Below are 24,143 nucleotides of genomic sequence, written 5' to 3'. Positions count from 1 at the left end.
GGACGGTGCCCCTGGCCCTGCTGCAATCTACGGGGTTAACTGTAACAATCACAGCCTGCCCACTACCCTTATATGCAGCCACCAGCCCTGCAGCTCCACTTGCCCCCATTCATTTCAGGGTCCAGTTCAAAACTGTCCCCTGCCTCGCTGCCCTCAGCACACCTAGCACTGGCCTCCACTCTCCCCCTTCCCCGCTGCAGGTGGTGCAAGAGCCTTCTCCTCCGCAGCACCTGGCGCAGACACCCCATCCGCGCTGTCCGGAGTTATGAGCCTGCTGTGTGTGCTCACGGCCCCTCCCTTGCTGCCGGGCTGGCACCTGTGCTGCAGATGCTACCTGGCCCTGGGTACATGGGGAAATCAAGCTAGGGAGAGACCAGTCTGGATGCTCTTCTGGTGTTTGTACTGAGGCCAGGCTCCCTCCCTTTGGCAGGTCTGGGGCTGGGCGCTGAGAGGCTGGTGAGAGGGCCAGGGACCCTTGTCCAAGCAGAACTGATTCCCCCTCCTGGGGTGAGCCATGGCACAGACGGCGAGGTCAGAGCGAGGCTCCCCCCCCACACACAGGCGAGACGGGGTACCCTCCTCCTGCTCTACCCCTGCTGCTGGCTGGAGCCATGGCACTGATAGCACCATGGCCGCCGGAGAGATGAACACCCCAGGCCACGGGTACTGCTGGCCCACACTGGCTCTGTGAGCATAACCCGGCAAACGTTCCTGGCCCCTGAGCACACTGCCCTATCAGCAGCCCCATCCCTCGGAGGGCAAGCGAGCCAAGTGCTCTGAGTGGCACAGGAGGCAGCGGGCGGTGGGGGGTGTGTGGCAGAGAAGAATCTACACTTCACCCCACAAAACATCAAGGAGCCCGATGGCACCTTAAAGACTAACAGATTTATTTGGGCATAAGCTTTTGTGGGTAAAAAAACCCACTTCTAGTCTTTAAGGTGCCACCGGACTTCTCGTTGTTTTTGTGGATACAGACTAACACCGCTATTCCTCTGATACTTCACCCCACGTTACCGATATCAGAGAGCCAGGCCACACAACACCCCTGGAACGGGGTCAGTATCCAATGGGAAACTGAGGCACCAAGCGGGGAGGGGACCTGCTCCAGGTCAGGCAGAAGTGGGGAGGGGGCCCAGATCCCCTTCCTTACAGGGAGGTACAGCCCCCCCCCCCATATGCTATGCCCCAAACCCTGCTTGCCAGCTTCTCCACAGAGCCTGCTACCAGCCCCATCTTTAACCCGGAGTAGGACGCAGTCTCTGGAGAGCACAGCTCCCAACATGCAGCAGTCGGGCCGACGTGCATGCTGGGAGCTGCACTCTGCACAGCTGCGCCCTGATCCAGACAGGAGGTGGGGCCCATGGCCAGCTATGTAGCAGAAGCTGGCGAGCTGGGGTGGGCACAGTGTGTGCCGGGGGGGCGGGGAGCGGCGCCCGCCCGCTGAAACAGCTGGGATTCTAACTGCACAGAAGGCAGGAGGTCGGGGCCAGTCCGTCTCCATGTCCCACAGCAGAGCAGGGTGAGCTCCCAGAGCCCCAGGCCTAGCTGCCCCTGCAAGCGGAGGAGCCGCAAGTGCACAGTACCAGGCCCAGGCTCAGGCTCTGCACTGTGTGTGCAGATACCAGCTCATCCATGGCAGGTGCAATTACTGCTGATGCATGTGTTTTTCCAGTGGGCCCAGCTATTCACAGGGATCACCACAACCTCGTTAGTGTCTACCAACAAGCAGAGAGGTCTCCAGACATCTACGGCTGCGTTCTCCTGGTGCCTGGCCGCTGACCCTGCAGTGCAGTGAGTTCCTCGGCTGATCTGCCAGCAACCAGCAAGTCTGGGGACCTGAGCCTGCAAGCTGACCTGCAGCCCATTCCCCACTGCGGCAGAGTCCCTGCCCGGTTCTAAGTGAACCCTGGGCCCACACCCAGCATGGGTCCTGGAGAGGCTTCAGCGCAGCAGTCAGCCTCCCTCTCCTGCATGGAGCTGCTCTGCTCCCTGGGCCAGGAGGCCCATGACCTCTGGAGTTAGTGTCCCTGGGATGACACTGGGGCAGCATGTGCTACCAGTAGCCCAGCTTCCAACTCTCCCCATCTTTTTTTTTTTTTTTCCATAGAATATCAGGGTTGGAAGGGACCTCAGGAGGTAATCTAGTCCAACCCCCTGCTCAAGGCAGGACTAATCCCCAGACAGATTTTTACCCCAGTTCCCTCAATGGCCCCCTCAAGGGCTGAACTCACAACCCTGGGTTTAGCAGGCCAATGCTCAAAACACTGAGCTATACGTGGCCAAGCCAGTGACCCACAGCCCTTACAACCCCGGGCCACTGTTTCATTGGCCTGTGATGCAGCCACTGCCAGGAGGTGGGAGACTCTTGGCTCAGGCTCACGCTCTCCATGGGAGAACACAGAAAGCTGGGGGCCCACTTGCTGGGGATGCTGGAGCGGCAGCCTGCAATTTGGATCCAATTCAGGCCTGGCCCAGTACACAACTCTCCGGAGCTTGGAGCACCCGATCCCTTCAGCCCCCACTAACTAACACCCCACACAGTCTGTGGCTGGGCAGCTCCTCTCCTTCCAAAGGCTCTGGCTTTGCATCATCCCTCCCAGCCGCATGCTGGGCCAGCCAGAGCTCCTGAGCCCCCCTTGCTCTGCAGAACCAGCCCACATGCCCCTCCTTCTGCCCCTGCCGCCAAGAAGCACTGCTCTGTCCAGGCACTGGAACAACAGGGCCAGTGGGTCCCTCTCCATTGGACTTGCTCCCCAGCTGCTATCAGGGAAACCAATGCTGGTAGGGCCAGTGCCACAAATCTTTCCTATACCTGCCACGCATGCAAGGCCCACCGGGAGCTTCCCAGCACTGCGCCCATCCAGGGATCTCTCTGCTGAGTGAAGAGCTCACACCACCATCAGGAGGCAGCAGCTATCTCCCAGCTCCGCAGGGATGGGCGGGGGCAGGGACTACCCCATGGAACTGACTCATCACTTCACTTGCTGCTGTGAATTGGCTCTGACTGCCCCTCTCCTCACCCCCCTGGGATCCCAGCATAGAGTGGAGAAGGGAGACAGCACCACAGAGGTGGAACAAAGGACATCTGCCCATGTTGATCCAGGGGGAGTCGATCGGGATCAGTGGGAAGGTTGTTGAAGGGGTGATTTCACAAAAAAGTTGGTCCAAAGTTCTGGCAGAAGCAGCTTTTGCAGAACCTCAGAACAAACCCTGTTTCTATGGGGGCAAGGGGATGTAACTGCAATGGAAATTTTACTAACCAGACCTTCCCCCACAACTCTCCCATTGCAGGCCTAGACTGGGCCCCCTGAAGTGAAACTGGCCAGAATACCAAGTGCACTGACTGGACTATTTTCTCCCTTCAGGTGGAATGCAAAAAGGCAGCAAACCGCCTTAGCGGTGAAAGGTCAATGCCCCCTCCACCCCCACCTGCGTGCCCTGCCCTTCTACACATGTGAGGCATGCACATGTCCCTCCACACCGACTAGCAGTAGGGCACCTGCTAACAGGTGCCTTGCGGTTAGAGCACTAGCCTATGACAATTCCTGGCTCCTCCACAGGTCCCAGGACCAGACCCTGGAAGGTACAGGGGCACTGAACTTCTATTGAGTTCACTGGGAGTTAGGTCCCTAAATACCTTTGGGGATCTAGGCCTGAGTCTTTCTGGGCCTCCCTTTCCCCATCCCCATAACAGCCATACCCTGAAGCACGGGTGTGTGTGGCTGTGAGGTTGACGGGGGTCATCTAAAGCACTGAAGATAAGGTAGATGGATTAGGATCTGTAATGAGGAGGAGCTTGTCACAGTTTCAGGGTTCACTGCATCTTTGACCCCTCTCCCCCTGGTCTCCTTTGAGGGCACCTGCTTGAGGCTTCCCAGGTCTCACTTCCTTTAGACTTGCAGTGCTTCTGCGCATCACTGTGACTTGCCAGCAGGTTGGAGCAGGGTCCAGCCCCTGTGATTAACTCTTTCTCCAGGCCCATGGGCTACCACAGTGCACACCAGCTACCAACCAGCCTTCACAGAGCACACTGCCTTCATTCTTAGGTCAAAAGCATTATAGAGACAACATTTAAAAACAAGAAGAGAACCTCCGTGCATGCTAAAAGCTTACCAGAGGTTCATAGAATCATAGAATCATAGAATATCAGAGTTGGAAGGGACCTCAAGAGGTCATCTAGTCCAACCCCCTGCTCAAAGCAGGACCAATTCCCAGCTAAATCATCCCAGCCAGGGCTTTGTCAAGCCGGGCCTTAAAAACCTCCAAGGAAGGAGACTCCACCACCTCCCTAGGTAACGCATTCCAGTGTTTCACCACCCTCCTAGTGAAATAGTTTTTCCTGATATCCAACCTGGACCTCCCCCACTGCAACTTGAGACCATTGCTCCTTGTTCTGTCATCTGCCACCACTGAGAACAGCCGAGCTCCATCCTCTTTGGAACCCCCCTTCAGGTAGTTGAAGGCTGCTATCAAATCCCCCCTCATTCTTCTCTTCTGGAGACTAAACAATCCCAGTTCTCTCAGCCTCTCCTCATAAGTCATGTGCTCCAGACCCCTAATCATTTTTGTTGCCCTCCGCTGGACTCTTTCCAATTTTTCCACATCCTTCTTATAGTGTGGGGCCCAAAACTGGACACAGTATTCCAGATGAGGCCTCACCAATGTCGAATAAAGGGGAACGATCACGTTCCTCGATCTGCTGGCAATGCCCCTACTTATACAGCCCAAAATGCCGTTAGCCTTCTTGGCAACAAGAGCACACTGTTGACTCATATCCAGCTTCTCGTCCACTGTGACCCCTAGGTCCTTTTCAGCAGAACTGCTACCTAGCCATTCGGTCCCTAGTCTGTAGCAGTGCATGGGATTCTTCCGTCCTAAGTGCAGGACTCTGCACTTGTTCTTGTTGAACCTCATCAGGTTTTTTTCTGCCCAATCCTCTAATTTGTCTAGGTCCCTCTGTATCCGATCCCTACCCTCTAGTGTATCTACCACGCCTCCTAGTTTAGTGTCATCTGCAAACTTGCTGAGAGTGCAGTCCACACCATCCTCCAGATCATTAATAAAGATATTAAACAAAACCGGCCCCAGGACCGACCCTTGGGGCACTCCACTTGAAACCGGCTGCCAACTAGACATGGAGCCATTGATCACTACCCGTTGAGCCCGACGATCTAGCCAGCTTTCTATCCACCTTACAGTCCATTCATCCAGCCCATACTTCTTTAACTTGGTGGCAAGAATACTGTGGGAGACAGTATCAAAAGCTTTGCTAAAGTCAAGAAATAACACATCCACTGCTTTCCCCTCATCCACAGAGCCAGTTATCTCATCATAGAAGGCAATTAGGTTAGTCAGGCACGACTTCCCCTTCGTGAATCCATGCTGACTGTTCCTGATCACTTTCCTCTCCTCTAAACGTTTCATAATTGATTCCTTGAGGACCTGCTCCATGATTTTTCCAGGGACTGAGGTGAGGCTGACTGGCCTGTAGTTCCCCGGATCCTCCTTCTTCCCTTTTTTAAAGATGGGCACTACATTAGCCTTTTTCCAATCATCTGGGACCTCCCCCGATCGCCATGAGTTTTCAAAAATAATGGCTAATGGCTCTGCAATCTCACCCGCCAACTCCTTTAGCACCCTCGGATGCAGCGCATCCGGCCCCATGGACTTGTGCACGTCCAGTTTTTCTAAATAGTCCCGAACCACTTCTTTCTCCACAGAGGGTTGGTCACCTTCTCCCCATGCTGTACTGCCCAGTGCAGCAATCTGGGAGCTGACCTTGTGCGTGAAGACAGAGGCAAAAAAATCATTGAGTACATTAGCTTTTTCCACATCCTCGGTCACTAGGTTGCCTCCCTCATTCAGTAAGGGGCCCACACTTTCCTTGATTTTCTTCTTGTTGCTAACATACCTGAAGAAACCCTTCTTGTTACTCTTAACATCTCTTGCTAACTGCAACTCCAAGTGTGATTTGGCCTTCCTGATTTCACTCCTGCACGCCTGAGCAATACTTTTATACTCCTCCCTGGTCATTTGTCCAATCTTCCACTTCTTATAAGCCTCTTTTTTGCGTTTAAGATCAGCAAGGATTTCACTGTTTAGCCAAGCTGGTCGCCTGCCATATTTACTATTCTTTCTACACATCGGGATGGTTTGTTCCTGCAACCTCAATAAGGATTCTTTAAAATACAGCCAGCTTTCCTGGACCCCTTTGCCCTTCATGTTATTCTCCCAGGGGATCCTGCCCATCTGTTCTCTGAGGGAGTCAAAGTCTGCTTTTCTGAAGTCCAGGGTCCGTATTCTGCTGCTCTCCTTTCTTCCTTGTGTCAGGATCCTGAACTCGACCATCTCATGGTCACTGCCTCCCAGGTTTTATAGAATCATAGACTATCAGGGTTGGAAGGGACTTCAGGAGGTCATCTAGCCCAACCCCCTGCTCAAAGCAGGACTAACCCCAACTAAATCATCCCAGCCAGGGCTTTGTCAAACCGGGCCTTAAAAACCTCTCAGGATGGAGATTCCACCACCTCCCTAGGTAACCCATTCCAGTGCTTCACCACCCTCCTGGTGAAAAAGTTTTTCCTATTTTCACCCCCAACGCCACCACAGGGCGCGGGTATGAGTCAGTCTTTCAAAAGGGTTTGCCCCCTTGGTTACAAGTTCATGTCAGCTTATAGATCAGGAACAATTTGACCTGGACAATACAGCTGGTTCTTTATCCAGGTTGGCTCTTTGATCTCCAGGCTCTTGGCGCAGGTAATCACCAATCAGTGGCCCTCTCCTCAGGGCATAGCTTCAAAAGGCTGGGGTTTTGCATAATTGGGGTTGTGTAATTTGCATTACCCACTCCCCAGGGATTCCCCAGGAAACCCACTTAGCACGGACCTTCCCCAAAGTGCAGGTATGTTTCAGTCTAGTAGTTTGAACAACTCACACTTGCCAGGTCTCACATCTGCTCTTTTTCAATTTCCCTGCTTTGTATGCTTGCTGGGATTACAGGTTTGAATCATTTAAAAACCAGAATAAATAGAGTTCAATACAAGTAGAGTAACTGTTTAACTGCCTGTCAGGGATAATTCTCTAGGACAGGCCTGCACAACTCGTAAAGCGGCGAGGGCCATATTACTCCAAAGAAAACAGGTGAGGGCCGAAACCGCCTGAGCGCTGCCAACCCCCCGCCCCCCAGCGCCACCCAGCCCCCCTGAAACACAACACACACCCCAGCGCCGCCGAAACACACACACAGACTCCGCGCCACCTGCCCCATGGAAACAAACCCTCCTTCCCCAGCGCCGCTCCACTGAAACAGCAGTATTGAACCTCGGAAATATGTTATAGCGGGCCCCTAAGATAGTATAATTAAGGTAAAAGAAAAATGTCTTTTTGCTAGAAGTAGAATAAGATCTTCCCCCCACTTTGTAATCAATTGCCCTGTTGAATGAATGAGGTGTGAATAAGGAAGGCGTGGAAGGCAGGCACTTCCAGACATCTGCAACCCTTGGAGAGGGCTGGGCCGGCTCTAGGATTTTTGCTGCCCCAAGCAAAAAAAAATTTGGCCGCCTCCCCTTTCTTTTTCGTGCCCCTCTGCCCTCGGCCCCACCCCAACTCCACCCCTTCCGAACCCCTTCCCCAAATCCCCAGCACCGCCTCCTCCCCCCGGCGTGCCGCATTTCTCCCCCCCATTGCTTCCTGCGGCCCCCCCGTGACCTCCCGTCCTAGCTCACCTACGCTCCGCCTGCTCCCCCAGGCGTGCCGCCGCTCTGCTTCTCCCCCCCTAGGCGAGGGAGGGCGGAGAAGTGGAGCAGCAGCACGTTCAGGGGATCAGGCGGAGCAGAGGTGAGCTAGGGTGGGGGGGGTGCAGGAAGTAATGGGGGGGTAGAGGAACCGCTTCCCGCTCCAGCTCACCTCTGCTCCACCACCACTGCCTCCCCGAAGCGCCCGCCACTCAGCTTCTCCTCCCTCCCAGCCTTGCTGCGTGAAATACCGTTTTCTCACATGGCAAGCCTGGGAGGGAGGGGGGAGAAGCAGAGAGGGGGTGCGTTCAGGGGAGCAGGCGGAGCGGAGGTGAGCTAGGGTGGGGGGGTGCAGGAAGTAACGGGGGGGGGGTAGAGCAACCACTCCCTGCTCCAGCTCACCTCCGCTGCCTCCCCCGAGTGCCCCGCCGCTTGGCTTTTCCTCCCTCCCAGCCTTGCTGCGCTAAACAGCTGTTTTGCGTGCGGCAAGCCTGGGAGGGAAGGGGGAGAAGCGGAGCAGCGGCGGTGCGCTCAGGGGAGCAGGCGGAGGTGGAGCGGAGGCAAGCTGGGGCGGTGAGGGCACTTTTTCCCCATGCCCTGGAGTCAGCACCTAAGATGGCCGGCGCCAGAATGCCGCCCCTAGAAATGTACTGCCCCAAGCACCTGCTTGTTTTGCTGGTGCCTGGAGCCAGCCCTGGGAGAGGGGATGGGAGCCAGACCTGATCAGTAGAACAGGTCAGTCACCGATTCGCCGCCCGCCTCCTCAGCCCCCCTCCCCCGGCTCGCCTACTCACCCCCCGCCACTGTCGGCCCACTCGCCTCCTCAGCCCTCCACCCGGCCGGCTCGCCTACTCATTCCCTGCCACTGCCCGCCCGCTCGCCTACTCAGCCCCCCTCCCTCACCCGCCACTTGCCTACTCACCCCCACGCGGGCCGCACAGTGAACCCATCTACTCAACCCCCGCGGGCCGCACAGTGAGCCCACGCGGGCCGCATGCGGCCCCCAGGCTGCATGTTGTGCAGGCCTGCTCTAGGAGGTGTTATCTGCAACACTGTATGTAGGAACTTGTTTGATATCATCTGATCTTTACCCTGATGGTGTGCCTCTAAGGTATATCTACACTGCAGCTGGGAGTGGGCTTCCTTGAACTTGTGTGTGCAGAAGGGCACCTGAGATTGCCCTTCACCGCCTCCTGCGAGAGGACAGGAAGGGAGGGGCATCCGAAAGCAGGCAGGGTCCTGGCCCAGGGACAATCAGTGATAGCAGTAGCAGGGCAGACTTGGCTGGGGCCAGCTCAGCAAAGCAGCTGGAGCAGCCAGGGCTCCGCTCCTGGTTCCTTTGCTTTTCTTTGAGCATGCTGAGCTTGCAGTGCACTGACTCATCTGCACATGGGACTGGGCTGGACAGCTGCTTTCAGCCCCCCTCCCGCTGGCCTCTCCCTCACAGCACCAGAGAACGGGCTTTGGCTTTCCCATAATGGAGAGGCAGGGAAAATTAACCCCATGAGGCCGGGGTCCGGGAACATTCTTCCCGCAGAGTGGCGGTGGGAAGTGAGGAGTACAGGCAGGACTGGGGGGCAGGACTGGAATAGCAGGGGGAAGTGAGGAGCACAGGCAGAGCTGGGGGGCAGGACTGGAATAGCAGGGGGAAGTGAGCGGCAAAGGCAGAGTGGGGGGCAGGACTGGAGTAGCAGGGGGAAGTGAGGAGCACAGGTAGTGCTGGGGGTCAGGACTGGAGTAGCAGGGAGAAGTGAGGAGCACAGGCAGAGTTGGGGGCAGGGGACAGGTCTGGAATCGCAGGGACGCTTCAAGCCAGGACTGAGGAACATCGGCAGAGTTCGGTTGGGCAGGAGCAGACCAGCAGGGGAGCTGTGCGGTGAGATAAAATAAATAAATTAATAGAGATATCCTATCTCCTAGAACTGGAAGGGACCTTGAAAGGTCATCAAGTCCAGCCCCCTGCCTTCACAAGCAGGACCAAGTACTGATTTTGCCCCACATCCCTAAGTAGCCCCCTCAAGGACTGAGCTCACAACTGTGGGTTTAGCTAGGGTTACCATATTTAGTGCCTCCGAAAGGAGGACACTCCACGGGGCCCCGCCCCCGCCCCCAGCCCCGCCCATGCCCCCGCCCCAACTCCGCCTCCTCCCCAAAGTCTCCGCCCCCTCCCCTGCTTCCCGCGAACATTTGATTCGCGGGAAGCCTGAAGCAGGTAAGGGGGAGTGTGGGGGGAGGAGGCACGGCCCAGGCTGGCCCCCCCCCGGTGTTTCCAGCCTGGGTCAGCTCGGGCCCTGGGGTGCCAGCCCCGGGCCCGGCCGAGCACCCCCGGCCCGCCCAGCACTGCCGGTCCCCGGCCCGGCCCCCGGGCCCCCGGCCGAGCACCCCCGGCCCCCGGCCCCGCATCGCCGGTCCCCAGCCCGGCCCTCGGCACCGCACTGCTGTCCCGGCCCCCGGCCCCGCCGGCCCGTCCCCCGAGCCCCCGGCCCGTCCCGGCCCCGCCGGCCCGTCCCCCAAGCCCCCGTCCCGTCCCGGCACCGCCGGCCCGGCCCCCGAGCCCCCGGCCCGGCCCGGCCCGGCACTGCCAGCCCGGCCCCGGAGCCCCCGGCCCCGGAGCCCCCGTCCCGTCCCGGCACCGCCGGCCCGTCCCCCGAGCCCCCGGCCCGGCCTGGCACCGCTCCGCCGGCCCGGCCCCCCGAGCCCCCGGCCCGGCACCGCACCGCCGGCCCGGCCCCCGAGCACCCGCACGGCCGGCCCGCATGTGCCGATTTTCCCGGACATGTCCGGCTTTTTGGGATTTCCCCCCGGACGGGGATTTGGAGCCCAAAAAGCCGGACATGTCCGGGAAAATCCGGACGTATGGTAACCCTAGTTTAGCAAGCCAATGCTCAAACCACTGAGCTATCCCTCCCCCCAGATAACAGTGTATGGGGAAGTTGGCATGGTGTTTGCCTGGGGTGTATTTGGCTCTGTTGTTAGTTATTCCATGTCATTCATTCACTACACTCACCCCATTTCTTTTTTTAAAGAAAAGACAATGACAGCGTTTTTGGGGAAGAACCTCCACGGCCGCACATTTACCAGCCACCTGGGTTCCAGCCAGGAGTGCCAATGGAAACCCATCCTGACTATCCCTGGCCTGGGGGCGCACACCCCACAGGGCAGGGGGAGGCTGTATCGCACGGCTGCTGGAGGATATTCCAGCCATTTTGGGGCATTGGAGCTGACCTCTTGTTCTTGCTCTGCTTGTTTAAATGTTTGCTTCGAGGCCCAGGCTGGGAGGTCAGAGGGCAGCCAACACATCACATATTTTCTACAAAACCGGTAAGCAGCTCATCTCTGCGAGCACAGACTGGGGTCTGCTCCCCTACGGCTCCTAGGGACTGGCTGCCTTTACGTTTAAAGCGCTTGTGTGATGAAGTGGGACTGTTCTTAATGTAAGGTTACTGTGATGGGTTGGATCACAGAAACCCCCTTGGGAGCTGCCACCAGATGTGCAAAGACTACCCCTGCTTCTGTTTTCCCTGTCAGCTCAGGACTCCAGCACCCTGTCTTGCTGAGCCAGCCACTCCTGTCTGGCTCTAACACAGATCCAGGGTCTGAATCACTTGTCCCAAAGCTGCAGGTTTACCTGAAAACAGCTCACAGTAGTGTGCTTGTCTTTAGCACTCAGATGCCCAACTCCCAATGGGGTCTAAACCCAGATAAATCCGTTTTACCCTGCATAAAGCTTATGCAGGGCAAACTCATAAATTGTTCGCCCTCTATAACACTCATAGAGAGATATGCACAGTTGTTTGCTCCATCAGGTATTAATACATACTCTGAGTAAATTACTAAATAAAAAGTGATTTTATTAAATACAGACAGTAGGATCTAAGTGGTTCAAAGTAGTAACAGACAGAACAAAGTAAGTCACCAAGCAAAATAAAATAAAATGCGCAAATCTATGCCTAATCAAACTGAATACAGATAATCTCACCCTCAGAGATGCTTCAGTAAGTTTTTTCTCAGACTGGACACCTTCCAGGCCTGGGCACAATTCTTTCTCCTTGTACAGCTCTTGTTGCAGCTCAGGTGATAGCTAGGGGATTCTTCATGATGGCTCCTCTCTCCTCTCTGTTCTCTTCCACCCCTTTATATATCTTTTGCATAAGGCGGGAACCCTTTGTCCCTCTGGGTTTCCACCCCCCCTCACTGGAAAAGCACCAGGTTAAAGATGGATTCCAGTTCAGGTGACATGATCACATGTCACTGCAAGACTTCGTTACTCACTTGCCAGCACACACATATACAGGAAGACTCACAGGTAAAGACAGCCATCTGCAGACAATGGGAATCATCAAGATTCCAAACCATCATTAATGGCCCACACTTTACATAATTACAATAGGCCCTCAGAGTTATATTTTATATTTCTAGTTTTAGATACAAGAGTGGTACATTTATACAAATCGGATGATCACACTCAGTAGATTATAAGCTTTGTAATGATACCTTACAAGAGACCTTTTGCATGAAGCATATCAGTTACATTATATTCACTTTTTACCATATTTTTCTAAAGCTATCCCAGTTACATTATATTCACTTATTATCATGTTTTTATAAAACCATATAGACTGCACAACGTCACATTTACCATATTTCCACAATGAAAAAAGAGGACATGTGCGGGGGGGAGCCCCGCTCTAGCCCCCCCCCCCACCCTGCCCCGCCCCCATCCACTCCCTCCCACTTTCCACCCCGACTGCCCCCCTCAGAACCCCCAACCCCCCCCCGCTCCTTGTCCCCTGACTGCCTCCTCCTGGGACCCCTGCCACTAACTGCCCCCTAGGATCCCACCCCCTATCTAAGCCTCCCTGCTTCTTGTCCCCTGACTGCCCCCTCCTGAGAACCCCCCTCCCTAACTGCCCCCCTAGGACCCTACCTGTCCCCTGACTGGCCCGACCCTTATCCACACCCCCACCCCATATTCACACCCCCGCCCCCAGACAAACCCCCGGGACTCCCACGCCCTATCCAACCGCTCCCCGCCCCCTGACAGGACCCCCAGAACTCCTGACCCATCCAACCCCCTCTGCTCCCTGCCTGCCTCGACCCCTCTCCACACCCCTGCCCCCCTGACAGCCCCTCCAGAACCCCCAACCCATCTAACCCCCCCTGCTCCCTGTCCCAACCCTCTCCACACCCCTGCCCCCCTGACAGCCCCCTCCCGAACTCCCGACCCATCCAACCCCCCCCGCTCCCTGTCCCCTGACTGCCCCCACTTCTCCAACTTCCTGGCCCCCTTACCGTGCCGCTCTGCTTAGAGCAGGTGTCTGGCTCCGTGCCCCAAGGAGCGCCCCGCCCTGCCCGAGCACTGCCGAGCGGCATGCTGAGGCTGTGGAGGAGGGGAGAAGCGGGGGAGGGGCTCTGGCCACCGCTGCCAGCCCTGCCGCCGCGTTCCCTCACAGGCGCACAGCCCCGCCCCCCAGTGCTGCCGAGCGGTGTGCTAAGGCTGCAGGGGATGGGGGGAGCCGGGAAAGGGTTTTGGCTGCCGAGGCCCCAATGCGAGCGGCGCTTGGCTGCCCTGTCAGCCGCTTTTCGGTCGATAAATAGTCGACCAGGGGGAAATCCCGACATTTTTAGATTTTTAGAAATCCCCCCCGGACTGCTATTTAAAGAGCGAAAAGCTGGACATGTCCGGGGAAATCCGGACGTATGGTAGCCCTATCTTAATGTTTCCTCTGAATACTGTGTGGGTGCCTCAGTTTCTGGCCAACCTTCTGTCGCCTAGCAACTAATGGCCAGGTCCTTCCCCCCTGCAAGGGGATGCTAAAGGTGTGGGAGAACAAAGAAGTCAGGTGATCTCCTGGCCCGGGAAAGGAACTCAGCAGAGAAGGAGCGGCTGGAGGGGGTTTCAGTTTGGAGCTGGCTGGGGACGGGGAGTGAGTACAGACGGGGGTGTCTGGCTTGCGGGACTCCAGAATGGACCCGGCGGAGGGATCCAGTTCTCTGGACCTACAAGCTCTGTTTTAGACCATGTTCCTGTCATCTAATAAACCTCTGTTTTACTGGCTGGCTCAGAGTCACGTCTGACTGCGAAGTGGAGGTGCGTGCATGACCCTCTGGCTTCCCCAGGACCCCGCCTGGGCAGACTCGCTGTGGGAAGTGCATGGAGGGGCAGAGGATGCTGAATGCTCCAAGGTCAGACCCAGGAGGTGAAGCTGTGTGAGCTTCTTGCCCTGAGGACAGTCTGCTCCATGGGAGAGGAGGCTCCCCAAAGTCCTGACTGGCTTTGTGGGGAGCAGCTCCAGAGCATCGCCCGGGGACTCCGTGACAGCTTGTCTTTGACAATCTGTGTGCCCAGTCACTTCAATGGGCGTGGGGAGAGAGGAAAAAATGGGTGCCTTGCTCTGCTGCTGTTATACGGCCAATGCCAAGGGACTCGCGTCTCAGCCTCCAGACCAGAACCTCAGTGCAGGAACCCGCAGTAAAAGCACGAGAGCTTAAAGGTACCTTGCTTTTCTGAAAGGGTGAGTTCAGGCTGAAGAGCTGTCAATCAGATTGCAGCTTTTCAACTCAGCCAGTGCACAGCACTCATTACGTTACAACAGCCTCCATCAGACAAACTAGGCTCTGCAGGCTACTGGTTGGAGGCAGAGTCAGAAGTCCTGAGTTCTAGTTCCACATCTAGCAGGCTTTGTCTAGGGCTCAAGAGCATAGCACTGGGAGCCAGAACTCCTGGGTTCTGTTCCCAGCTCTGCCACCAACTAGCATGACCCTGGGCAAGCCTGTTAGCTTATCCGAGCCTTCTCTTCCCTGCCTGTAAAGTGGGTAGATTGACAGGGCAGCTGAGATAACAAATGTCTGTAAAGTGCTTTGAGATCATTGGGTAAGCAGTGCGAAGTCTCATTACTAAGCAACAGTGACAGTAAAAACAAAGTCAGTGTCTTCAACCCTGCAGTGGAACCAGCACCTGCCTTTTCGGAGTCTTTGGTTCTGATTAAATGCTTGGCCTTCAGCAGCACAATTCTTTCCTCCTGCAACCATGTATCTATTCTGTCATTTCAGTCTCTTAACTAGTAGGTTGAATTCAAGCTCTGCAGCAGAACCCTGCTCTCCCATTTGAACAGTCATGATGGAATGACAATTGAGGCACACAAATGAAATCTTAAGTGCAGTTTCAGAAACACACATGCACTTCCATTCTGGACCAGGGTAACAAGAGGACTGGATCCCATGGCTAAGAACATGAAATTGCCCAGATTGCTGGAAACGACCTCTGGAATCTCTCTGATCTGCCATATATGGCTGCTAATGGGGAATCCAAATTATGAGAAGGACCCAGAGAGCCAAGTGGCCTCACAGGAAAGAGATGGAAGTATCTTTAGGGGAAGTGAAGAAGATAAAGTTTAGTATGAAACTGATCAAGTGGAAAAGAGAGGGAGCACCATTGTTAAATCTCTGCATGGCTGATAAACAACCTGCTTTTTCACAAGTACTTGAGGATTGTTGTTTTACAGTTAGAGTTCTGCGGCATCTGGATAGAAACACACACTGTATAACACCACAGAAATATCTGATTGTTCCCATATGGGATCAGATAAAAGCCAGAGGATGTGACAAAAACTGACCACTAGAGATCTCTGGAGAGTCTCCCAGAAACTAGAAGTGGAGAAAATGCCTGACTAAGCACGGAACTGAGTGTATACAGGGCAAGCTGTATGAACTCCCCTGCCTCTCCTAGAGGTGGTTCTTTCCCGGAGAGAGTGGGAGTGTACATGTGCTGGGAGTGTGGCCAGGAAGCTTAGTGGGATGCCTGCCTTACTGTATCTACGCTGTGCATGGAGTACTTCATTCACCACAAAAACAACAAGGAGTCTGGTGGCACCTTAAAGACTAACAGATTTATTTGGGCATAAGCTTTCGTGAGTAAAAACCTCACTTCTTCGGATGCATGTCTCTATGCATCCGAAGAAGTGAGGTTTTTACTCACGAAAGCTTATGCCCAAATAAATCTGTTAGTCTTTAAGGTGCCACCAGACTCCTTGTTGTTTTTGTAGATACAGACTAACACGGCTACCCCCTGATACTTGACTTCATTCACCACAACTGTCAATCAGCAGCTCACACCAGTGCCCCCCTCATGCCCTTAGTCCATGCAGGACAGGGCACATACAATGAGCTTCTAAACTTATTTCCCAAATGTTTCCCCTTTTGGCAATAGTGCACAGGCAAAGCAGAGGTGCACATTGGTGCATCATATGCAAAGATAAAAAGCCAGCTGTTTCGGCCTCCAGTGCATAAAGCCTTCGGTGGGCCAGGGTGCAGAGAACAAAGTTCTCCTAAAACCCTGTCTGTTGGGGCTGTAGGGCCGAGTGGGGCGCAAAATCTGCTCTTTAGCACAATGGAGCAAAAGCCGAAGGGCATGTTCCTTAGCTGCAAGGCTCCTGCTTCCTAAGAGAGTTCCAGGAAAATGACTTATCAAATAGATTAAGTGTCCACAGTACATGCCTTGGCGTAGTCCTATTGAAATCCCTGGTGCTATTCAAGTGTATCAGAACGTGGCCTAGGGAGATTGTTTCCTGTGTTTTTTGGAAGCAACACATGTTCTTTCTACTCTGTTCTGAAAAGAGAACCCCTCATTTCCCACCCAGTGCTTCCTCCTCAAGATGGGACACTGGGGTATAAAAGCAAGAGGCACGCTTTGAAGATGGAAGGTTTTGCATTGCAATCAAACACCTTGGCCCGTAGACTCGTTACTAATTCAGGCAACTTGCAGACAGCAACACTGTCTTGTGTAAAGCATTTCTGGACATGCTGGAGCTCTCGCCTGTTCCTACTGCACTGCTGGGATGCTAGCAGAGTTACAGGCTGCCTTCCTCCTCTCTGGAAAGCATCCAGCAACTAGATACCAAACGCTTGAGCTTTAGAAAAACAAAACTGCCCAAACTAACATCAATAGAAATGTTTTCACGATTTAGGGTTTTTACTGAAATAAAGACAGTGGGAAAGAGGTTGGGATTTCAGTGCTCCCTTCGGGTGACATAAATTCCCAGATACCTCAGCATCCTTCCAGAGAGTAGGAAGGAGTTACACCAGATTGACTAGGAACAGACAGAGAAACTCACCACTCAGATTCCCTCTCCGGGCTGAGTGAGGTACGAAAACCAAGCAAACAGCCTCAGTGGTAAAAGTGACAGAGGGTTTAGAAATAAAGAATGGAGATCGGGGAATGTGCACAGTGACTTGGACCCCTTCCGTTTGAAAAGACTGAGTTAGTAACAACGGCAAGGAGATTGGACTAGTTCAGATCTATACTCTTTGTCTTGATTGCCAGCCTTAAGAAAGCAAGCACTTCACATCTGCAGACAAGGGATATTAACCCCACCCTAAAGAGGAGCAGCTGCCTGGGCCCCACTGTACTTTCTGATTACATCATACACAGGACTGACACAGGGCTTTTATATTACAAGTTTGTTGCAAAAGAAACTCCGCCCCGAGGACCCCGTCTGATGCCCTGGGCGCTGCGACACCACATTTAAAACCACAACAAGGCAGGAGTTAGAGCATAAACCCTGTAAAGCAGCAGCATTCTCCTCCCTGCCCCCTCACCCCGCTCCTCCCAAGCTATGTGACTCATACAGTGCAACACTCCCAGCACACTCCGCTTTCCCCCCCGAAACCCACCTTCCCTGCCCCCTCCCCAAACACCTGCTCAAACAGATGGGCTTGGGAGTGAGCCCGACAGACCTACAGACTGAGGCTATTTCAGACCCTGGGAGCCGGAGAATTCCAAAGGAGGGGACCCTGGCAGAGAGTACTCTGCCTGCAGACGCTGCCTGTTACAACAAGGGGATTGAGTTCAATGGCCTCTGCTGCTGACCGAACTGCTCGGGCAGGGAGGCAGCTCCACTAGGCCAGTCCCAGGCCACCTAGGGCTTCAAGGATCAAACCCAGCAACTTAATCTCCAGCCAGAAGCCGGGAGGCAGCCCAGTGAGGATTACGGAGCATTAATAACACATGCAGCCCTGAGAGGTGCCGCATAGCACGAAGGTGCTACATTCCACACCAGTTGAGGATGGATTTAGACTGTTCTCAGTGGTACCTGATGACAGAACAAGGAGTAATGGTCTCAAGTTGCTGTTGGGGAGGTTTAGGTTGGATATTAGGAAAAACTTTTTCACTAGGTGAAGCACTGGAATGGGTTACCTAGGGAGGTGGTGGAATCTCCTTCCTTAGAGGTTTTTAAGGTCAGGCTTGACAAAGCCATGGCTGGGATGATTTAGTTGGGAATTGGTTCTGCTTTGAGCAGGTGGTTGGATTAGATGACCTCCCGAGGTCCCTTCCAACCCTGATATTCTATGATTCTATGAGTTCAAGGTTGCTGGATTGACCCCAAAAGCAGCCCCACCCAGAAGCATGAGGAGAGATTAATAAGCCTGGGACTTTTCAGCTTGGAAAAGAGATGACTAAGGGTGGATATGATAGAGGTCTATAAAATCATGACTGGTGTGGGGAAAGTAAATAAGGAAGTGTTATTTACTCCTTCTCATAACACAAGAACTAGGGGCCACCAATTTCAATTAATAGGCAACAGGTTTAAAACAAACAAAAGGAAGTATTTTTTCACAGAACGCACAGTAAACCTGTGGAACTCCTTGCCAGAGGATGTTGTGAAGGCCAAGACTATAACAGGGTTCAAAAAAGAACTAGATGCATTCATGGAGGATAGGTCCATCAATGGCTATTATCCAGGATGGGCAGAGATGGTGTCCCTAGCCTCTGTTTGCCAGAAGCTGGGAATGGGCGATGGGTTGGAGCACTTGATTACCTGTTCTTTTCATTCCCTCTGGGGTACCTGGCATTGGCCATTGTCGGAAGACAGGATACTGGGCTAGATGGACCTTTGGTCTGACCCAGTATGTTCTGTTCTTATGTTAAGCATTGCACTAATTCGTCTCCAGGTGATAAAGGCTTGGGTCATGGGAGCAAGCCCCATCCATGAGAAATGGTCGCAACCTCCTGGAGGGACACAGGTGGTATAAGCTGAACTGGTCATGGCTACAATGTGATCATCCGCCAGCAGCAGAGGATCCACCACCATGCACACATGTATGCAGAAAGTGACATTGCGCCTATGCTTGCAAGTGGCTTGGCCTCACAACTGACACACTGTGCGATTTTGACATGGAGCAGCGGTGACTTGACGCTGACTGCAAAGCCAAGTGTGGTGATCAGAGCCAATCCAGAGACAGCGTGGTCATGACTCCACCGCCGTCTGAATATTCACCCCCAGAACTAGTGAAGGACAGAGCCACACACGTGCAGCTGCCAGCCCTCCTCCTCTCTCTCCAGTTTCCCACAGCCCTGCCTGCTTCCCTGCTCCTTGCCCCAGTGAATGAGAACCCAGCCCTCCTATCTCCCTGTGTCCTGCAGGCAAGGACACAGCAGCAGGCGCATTCCCTCCCTTGCCAGGCAGCTCTCCAGTGCGGTACTGGCAACCTCCACACCCAGCATCCCCGCCCCCAGCTGCTGAGGCTGCTCCAAGCCGGTCACCTGCCTTTATAGGAAGAAACTTCCGAATCTCCTCTGGCCCAAGTTGGGTTAGACTGCTAAACTCACAGGGCATCCTCTGCTCACCCTTGCCAGCTGAAGTCAATCTCACTTGGTTGGCTGGAATTAAATGCAGCGTATCACAGTTTTGATGCAAGAAATACTCAGTGAAATTCTCTGACCTGTGCTAAGCAGGACATCAGAGTAGATGACCATAATGGCCCTTAGCCTTAAAATCTATTAATCTGTCAACGCTTTGCCTCAGAGTTTGTACCCGAGATTAAAGATTTTTGCCCTTTGTTTCTGCTTGCCCTGGTAGCTTTTTTAATTATAACACTAGTGTCTGCAACACAAACATGTCTCAAAGGCCAACTCTGAAAACTTTGGTTTGCTCTCTGCATACAGGAAACAAGCTGCAGGATCCTGGCAGCTACTTCCCTTGGCTCCATGCAGAGCCCTCCAAAGTAGCAACAAAGAGCACATGCAAGAGAATGCGGAAAACACAAGATGCACAACCTTTGCCAAAGGGCCTGAAGAAAGTGCAGAGTCTGCAGAGGGAATGCGCTTGACACAATTTTAAGAAGTATTTTCAAAGAAACCTTTACAAGCAAATCTTAAATGAGCGTATTTAAACTTGTCCAAAACACACTGCCCATTTCTGTCCCAACGCAGACATCTGTGCCAAAACTTACCATTTGAAAGTGAAAATAAAAGCACTACAAAAACAAACCCACCAGTACAGCTCCAATGCAGAGGTGATCAGATGGGGGCACACAGGACAAATAGGGTACAACTTGTCATTTTAAGCAGCAGCACAAGACTCCAGCAAAAATCCATCCTCCTTAGTAGAAGAGAGCCCTCAGCTACAGGTTGAATAGCTAAAGATGGACACACCTTAGGGAGTCTTTAAAGAGAGTGATTTAGATTGGGCGTTGTCTATGGGAGAAGTTTACCTCTATATCCCACACCAGGGCTTTGGGACAACCAGGGAAGTAACCCGCCCCACAAAATCCAGCCCAGGCTTTATGCTGCATCCGGTGCATGGCAGGACGGGCTGCATGGATGCCCAGCAGTGCAGACAGAGTATTAACACTCAGAGCTACAATACACACCTTGCTGTGGAGTCACTAGCAGTGCTTTGATCTAAGGAGCTCCCTGTACTGCATTCATTTGGCCAGCAGCCTGGAAAATGCCCAGTATTTGGACAACTGTCAAAGAAAGGCAGGATTCAGATTGCTGCTGTTGCTCTGTCCTCAGCCCACCCTCACTAGGCCTTGCTTCTGCACCGGGCGAGACATGCCCGGGGTCCTGGGTATGTTACGGGGCAGGACAAGGTGCCGGTTAGTGACGGAATGCCTGTGCGTCTCCCTCTTCCATGTAGTGAGACACTTGACATCACATGAAGGCAGGTTGGGGACTGGATTTGGCGGGCGTAAGCCAAGACGCGAATCGGAATCGTCAGTGTAAGTGTAGCAGTTGCCCACTGAGATGGTGTTGCCAGCATGATGGATGGGTGCCAGGTGCTAGCATGAGAGGCAGGCACAAAGTCTGAGCATAGCATGTACCTGTGCAAGGCCCAACGCAGCTCCACTGCAGGTGGGGAAAGAGCAGATGGGGCTTTGCAGGCCCTGCCCCTCCTGGAGATGAGTGGCGGGTGTCCTGCCAATCTCCCAGAACAGGGTGTGTGGGTGTTCTGGGCGTGTGCCAGTGTGACAGAGCACACAGCGGATCTACGTGGCAACCGACACACTAACAGAGAAACACTGGGCTGTACCCACTGCTCGCTCTGCTCCCAGCACCAGCAGCTTTGCCTGATTGCAAGGGCTAGGATGCCCCAGAGCTGCCTTGCGCAATGCTCTGTCACTGTACTCAGATTTTACTAGGGCTACGCTTGAGCCCTCAGGCGATTTCCTTCCTGGCGGGGCTGAGCCAGGGGCTAAGGGTCCAGTCCTGCCCCCACATAAATCATGGGGAGTTTTGCTACCTCCAGCGCTGCCACTTCCTCTGCTCAAAAAACACCCATCAACACCCCTCGTAAACAAGCCCCCCACTCCGACCGTAGTTGAGCTTTCACTACAAAAAGGGGAAGGGTGAGAGAGACAACTAAGCCCATTAGAGACTTTGCTATTGCTACTAAGACACAGAAGGTGCTCAGGTACAACAGCAGGGATGGGCAAACTATGGCCCGGGGGCTGCATCCGGCCCTTCAGACCTCTTAATCCGGCCCTCGAGCTCCAGGCAGGGAGTGAGATCGGGCGCTTGCCCTGCTCTGCGCGAGCCATGGCTCCATGAGGCTCCCAGAAGCAGCAGCATGTCCCCCCTCTGGCTCCTACACGTAGGGGCAGCCAGGGGGCTCCACACGCTGCCTCTGCCCCACGCACCACCCCTGCAGCTCCCATTGGCTGGGAACTGAGGCCAATGGGAGCTGCAGGGGCGGCGCCTGTGGATGGGGCAGCCCGCAGAGCTGCCTGGCTGCGCCTCCGCATAGGAGCTGGAGGGGGGACATGCCACTGCTTCCGGGACCTGCTTGAGGCAAGCGCCACCCAGAGCCTGCACCCCAACCCACTCCTGCATCCCAACCCCTTCCACCCTCCAAACCCCTCCGTCCCAGCCCGGAGCACCCTCCTGCACCTCTAACCCCTCATACCCAGCTCCTGCACCCCCAGCGGGAGCCCTCACCTCCTCCCACACCCCAACCCCCAATTTTGTGAGTATTCATGGCCTGCTATACAATTTCCATACCCAGATGTGGCCCTTGGGCCAAAAAGTTTGCCCACCCCTGTACTACAGCCACAACAGGTGATAGGGTAAATTCTTAGGACAATCAGACAGAGACTTCAAGGAGCCCATTCCCCACAGGATAGCTGCCCATGGCAGCTCAGCAGGGATCTGGTTAGTATACAGAAATAATCATAAAGCCAGATCCAGATGAAGGCGACATCAGGAGCAGCCCCTTCCTGGAGATCTGAACTGGATTGTGCAGTTGTTTTTAGCCACACCAGAGACAGTTCCAGTTTTTACATTAATCCCTTTACAAATTAAAGCAGGTTAAAAAATCTCAAAGCCACCAGAACGTGGCAGCTTTGCTCCAACAGAGACTATGGGTGAAGCCAGGACCAGCCCAGGAAGCCTCACAAAGGGCTAAGTGCCAAGGCCCTGAGTACTAGGTCTAGGGAAGAAATGACAACCAGCCCCTCCCCAGGAGGCCACAGGTGCCTCCACCATGCTGCATGCAGCCGTACCCCTTCGGACCCAGGCACACCCCTGCGTCACCCCCGTGCCCAGCACCACCAGGGCTCAGCAATGCCCACGAGTCCTGCGTTCAGGACAGCCACACGTCAGCCCGGGGAACCTTCGAAGAATAGCCCCTTGGCAGGGGACGTGTGGATCCAGCAGGATCCCGCACTCCAAGGGGCAGAGAGGGACAGAGCTGGGACACGAGCTGGCGGCAGCTCTGCCCGGCCAAGCTGGAAGAGAAACCCATTCCCCGGCCGAAGGAGAACCGGGGGGCGCGGAGAGGAGAAGGGAAGTTGCTTTTAAAGGGAAACAGCTCCCGAGAGAGAGGAGGAAAGGCGAGGGGGGCTCGGGTCCGGGGCGGTGGCCGGGGAGGGGCTGTCGGAAGGGTGGGGGCGCGCAGCAGGAGCCTCCCGGTCTCTTACCTGGCGCTCGTGGGTGAGGGCGCCCGTGCAGCAGCCCCTGCAGGCGGCTCATGCGGTGGCGCAGCCGGCCGGCTCGGCGCCCCAGCGCCAGCAGGTGCCCCTCGATCTCGCCTAGTAGTGCTAGCGAGTGGCCGCACAGGTCGGCGAGCTGGCGGAGCAGGGTGAGCGAGGCCAGGCTGCAGACGTCCCGCAGCTCGGCCAGTTGCAGCGTGGCGCGGCTGGGGCAGAGACTGCGGGGCAGCACCGTGCGCCGGTAGAACGGCATGGTCGGGGCGCCGAAGCGCAGCGCAGCGCAGCGCAGCGCCCTGCCTGGCCGAGCCTCTGCGCGCAGCGCGGAGTCCAGGCTGCTCTAGCCGGCGGGGCTTCCCGAGCCAACCTCGCGGCGAGGGAGGGGTGTGGGCTGGCTGTAGCGCCGGGCCTGCCAGGCCGCTCCCTCCCCCGGCGCCGGGCGCGGGGACACTTGGGGGCGCGGCGCCAGGGAGCCCCTCTGCCGGAGGGGGGGGTAGTGTATGTGCCGCCCTTTGAGATCCGCGGAGACATGAGTGCTGTGCCCACTGCGCTCCGGACCAGCCGTGGGGTGGATGAGGCGCTTCCCAGCCTGGGACGGAGGCAAATGCCCGATCCTGCAAGCCCCTGCCGCAGCAGCACTCCCTCCCATTGAGCTCAAGCCAGCGAGGCTCCCTGTCTGTGCAAGTGCCTTCAGGATCGGGCCCTCAATAGGCAACTATCCTGCCCAGGGACGCAGCAGGCAGTGGCCCAGGTTGCAGAGGAAGTTTGCTTTGCCAGGACTTGACCCAGGTGGCTGTCCCTGTCCCCTCCTCCAGCCCACTCTCTCTCCAGAGCCCCTACCCTGGTTCCAACATTGCTTTGGTGCTGTGCCAGATGCTACATGCAGACAGCCTCGCAGTGAAATTACAGGGACCCGATCCTGTGATACCTCCGTCCATACTGCTTATTGTTGTGATGAGTCCTATTGATTTTGCCTGGTGGTGGCTGCAGCATCGGGCCCTACTAGAAGACCACACAGGAGGGTGACAGGGTTTTTGCCTTGAAGGGCTCAGTGAAGAGTAGCTATGGGGGTAACTGGACACCAGGTGCCAGAAGGGAGGGGGATCAGATTTCTGTAACCCTGACTGTCTAGGAGCACTGTGTACAGGGCCATGTGCTGCCATCCTTCCTCACACTGTCCTGAGCTCACTCTGGGGACAGACC

At 55.1% G+C, this 24,143-nt stretch overlaps 1 protein-coding gene across 2 annotated transcripts in view; it reads right to left on the bottom strand.

Moving 5' to 3' along the window:
- NHSL2 (NHS like 2) overlaps window positions 1–23,295 on the bottom strand; it is a 173,944-nt gene extending 150,649 nt beyond the window's left edge. The window contains exon 1 of one of the 2 annotated variants that reach the window (XM_024111675.3): window positions 22,932–23,295. In XM_024111675.3, the coding sequence (XP_023967443.2) occupies window positions 22,932–23,196 (265 nt within the window). In that variant the 5' untranslated portion in view covers window positions 23,197–23,295. The remainder of the gene's footprint in view (window positions 1–22,931) is intronic. The other variant, XM_024111679.3, reaches the window with a different exon arrangement.
- Window positions 23,296–24,143: the final 848 nt, after the last annotated feature.

Source organism: Chrysemys picta, chromosome 9, assembly GCF_011386835.1.
Source record: "Chrysemys picta bellii isolate R12L10 chromosome 9, ASM1138683v2, whole genome shotgun sequence".
In the NCBI taxonomy this organism is placed as follows: domain Eukaryota; kingdom Metazoa; phylum Chordata; order Testudines; family Emydidae; genus Chrysemys; species Chrysemys picta.
This window is presented reverse-complemented; position numbering and strand designations above follow the sequence as displayed.